The sequence below is a fragment of the Triticum urartu genome, chromosome 1A (assembly GCF_056163025.1).
Source record: "Triticum urartu cultivar PI428250 chromosome 1A, HENAU_Tu73, whole genome shotgun sequence".
Lineage (NCBI taxonomy): Eukaryota > Viridiplantae > Streptophyta > Magnoliopsida > Poales > Poaceae > Triticum > Triticum urartu.
In genome coordinates this window covers 42,030,857-42,034,455 of record NC_141873.1, presented here as the reverse complement: position 1 = coordinate 42,034,455, position 3,599 = coordinate 42,030,857, and the positions used below count along the sequence as shown (strand labels likewise).

At 47.4% G+C, this 3,599-nt stretch overlaps 1 protein-coding gene across 1 annotated transcript; it reads left to right on the top strand.

Moving 5' to 3' along the window:
• Window positions 1-1,336: 1,336 nt before the first annotated feature.
• LOC147989808 (uncharacterized) lies at window positions 1,337-1,771 on the top strand. Its single transcript, XM_087536223.1, has one exon. The coding sequence runs from the start codon at window positions 1,337-1,339 to the stop codon at window positions 1,769-1,771; it is 435 nt and encodes a 144-aa protein (XP_087392349.1).
• The last annotated feature ends 1,828 nt before the right edge of the window (window positions 1,772-3,599 follow it).

Sequence of the window (3,599 nt, the reverse complement as noted above, 5' to 3'; positions counted from 1 at the left end):
GACCGTGAGAGCTTGTGATGGGCTAAGTTGGGACACCCCTGCATGGTTTTTGAACTTTCGAAAGCCGTGCCCGCGGTTATGGGTAGATGGGAATTTGTTAATGTTCGGTTGTAGAAAACCTGAAATTTATCTTAATTAAAATGCATCAACCGCGTGTGTAGCCATGATGGTCTCTTTCTGGCAGAGTCCGGGAAGTGAACACGGTGTTGGAGTTATGCTTGAACGTAAGTAGTTCCGGATCACTTCTTGATCACTTCTAGTTCACGACCGTGCTTTGCCTTCTCTCCTCGCTCTCATTTGCGTATGTTAGCCACCATATATGCTAGTGCTTGCTGCAGCTCCACCTCATACCTTTTCCCTACCCATAAGCTTAAATAGTCTTGATCGCGAGGGTGTGAGATTGCTGAGTCCCCGTGACTCACAGATTACTTCCAAACCCAGTTTGTAGGTGCCGATGAAACCGCGCAGGTGATGCAACCAAGCTCAAGGAGGAGCTCGAGGAAGATCGTGTTCGTTGTGTTGTTCCGTTTCCAGTTGATCAGTAGTGGAGCCTAGTTGGGGCGATCAGGGATCTGTAGCATTAGGGGTGGTCTTCTTTTATTTTGGTTCCGTAGTCGGACCTTGATTGTATCTGGATGATGTAATGCTTTATTCATGTATTGTGTGAAGTGGAGATTGTAAGCCAACTCTGTACCTCTTTCTTATTTAGTACATGGGATGTGCAAAGATTACCCCTCTTGCGATATTGCCTTCAATGCGGTTATGCCTCTAGTCGTGCTCCGACACGTGGGTGATATAGCCGCATCGAGGGTGTTACACCCCCCATATCCAGCCCAAATATGGGGCAGATATGGGAGCACCCGAGTGTGCCCAGGCATGCCCGCCATGTCGGACCCGACAAGCCGACCTCACCCCAAATTGCACATAATCCCCCCTGAGCTGCCAGATCCATTTGCTCTCTCATCTCTTCTTCCTCCTCCGTGACGTCCGGCTCGCAGCTCCGCCATCATGCCCGCTCCGTAGCCGTTCCCAGGCTCTCCGACCCCAGCTCCGGAAGAGCGCTCCCGTCCTCGCCGCGGGGGACATTATCGCCGGCCAGGACGCCGCCGTGGTATGTCCAGCAACTCTCCGGCTCCGCCTTGCGCTTGATGTGTTCGACACATTGACTGACCCGAATTATTGTGATTTTGTTAGGTAAATGGTGGATTCTGATGCTTCGTCGGACAAGGAGTATGGACCGACAGAGCTTGACCAAATGATTCAAGATGAGTTCTTCGATTCATCGGATTCGGACGAAGAAGTGGACATGATCATGCTCATGAGCATTCAATAGGAAATGGACCGGCAAGTGGAGCATATTCTCAACTTCAAAGACTCAATCAAAGGGAGAAGAGTGATCAACCGGGACAGGGTGTCTGGAGCAAGGCTACTGCATAATGACTATTTTGCTCCCACGCCTGCTTTCCTGGATGATCCATGGTTTCATCGCCATTTTCGCATGCGGAAACCATTGTTTTTGCGCATTATGGATGGAGTGGAGGCACATGACAACTACTTCAAGCTGAGAAGGGATTGCTGCAGCCAACTCTCTTTCTCGGACAAGCAGAAGTGCACGGCTGCTCTGTGGATACTTGCACTTGGTACTGGTGCAGACGCCTTTGGTGAGATGGTCGGGATGGGGGAGAGCACGTGCCTCAAGACTATTGCCAAATTTGCTCGCGCCGTGATTGAGGTGTTTGGACCGGAGTATCTCAAAGAACCAAATGCGTAGGACACCGAGAGGTTGTTGGCTATTGGAGAGGCAAGGGGGTTTCCAGGAATGCTCAGATCAATTGATTGCATGCATTGGCAATGGAAAAACTTCCCCAAAGGTCTGGAGGGAATGTATCAAGGTCACACCAGAGAGGCCACCATCATACTAGAAGCGGTTGCATCACATGACTTATGTATTTGGCATGCTTTCTTTGGAATGCCCAGTTCTCACAACGACATCAACGTGCTTCAACGATCTCCGGTGTTCAGGAGGCTTTGCAATGGGGAATCGCCGCCCTGCAACTACACCATCAACGACCGAGACTACAACATGGGGTACTATCTTGCCGATGGTATCTATCCTTAGTGGCCAGCGTTTCTGAAGACCATATTCGAGCCGCGTGGCAATAAACGGAGCCACTTTTCAAGAATGCAGGGAGCGGCTATGAAGTAGTTTCAAATAAAAACTAGAGACCTCTCGAAATAGGCTTTTGCCCCGCTATATTAATATAGCAACCACCTGATACAAGTGTGAGATCATTGCTGGGGCAAACAACACAAGCACGCCCAAACGAAACAAAAAGAGAAAGAAGAAAGAAACTAATGTCAACAACTTTGGATAGACGAAAACAATGATGATCCGCAACCGTTGTGCCATTCGGATAATTCCCACCACGCTCCTAGCACTTCGAACCACCGAATACCAAGCAACACCTTCAAGAAGGAACACGACGGCGACGACGACGCTGCTGCCCGGATTGGTCCTAGGGTTTCTCCCGATGCGTGGAGGGGTATGGGGAAGGGGAATACTTGATGCCCTTCAAGAAGGAACGGTGGCACTCACGGGCATCACCGAGTCGGTGCCGGCCAAGCCGACAAGGATTTTTGCCATCCGCCAAACACGCACAGCACCGGACGATCCGTCGCGCTACACCAAACTTGCCGCCCACCAACACGCGCCACCATGGCCTTGCGATCACCATCGCCGTCTCACCATGGCAAACGTTGTCAGACCGACGGGGTTGAGAGGAAACAACTGAAAATGAGGAGCGGCAAAGTCAGCAGCCACGCGAGAGGGGAAAATATTTTGTGGAAATTTATACAAGTTTGCATAAAATTTATACAAGTTTGTGGAAATATTTTTGAATTGACAATATATTTTGAAAATCATGAACATTTTTTGAATCAGGCGACATTTTTTTAATCGCCCAACATTGTTTGAAATTCATGAACTTTTTTTACAACAATTTTTGTGAAATGCATGATCTTTTTTTGAATTCATGGACATTTTTTGAATCATTGGGTATTTCTTGAATCGATGATATTTTTTTGAAATTCATAAATATTTTTAGATTTTGTTAACGTTTGTTCAAATTCACACAAAATATAATACGTGAATGACTTTTCATAATCATGGACATTTTTTGATTCCCCAAACATTCGTTTTCAAAATCATAACATCTTTCTGAATCGTCGAACATTTTAAGAATTTTTTAGCATTTTTTCAGTCGTCACATTTTAAAATTTTGGAACTTTTTTGAAATCCCGTAATACTTTAAAGAAGAAGAAAACAGAAAGAAAGAGGAAAAACAAAAAGGAAACAAATACATATATATTTTTTGGAACAAATACATAAATAAAACAGGGGAGTCCCTCCCTGCACATAGGCCGGTCCAGAAGGACACGCGGGGTAGGGTGGTGCGCGTTGGTTCGCCAGCGCGTAGCGCGGTAAATAGGAGGTCCCTCCATTTGGCGCCTTGGACTCCCAAACAACGTATGGGCCAATCGAGCGAGAGCAACAGCAGCAGGCCCATCTCCGTTGCTTAGGTAGGGTTCTCCCACTGCGC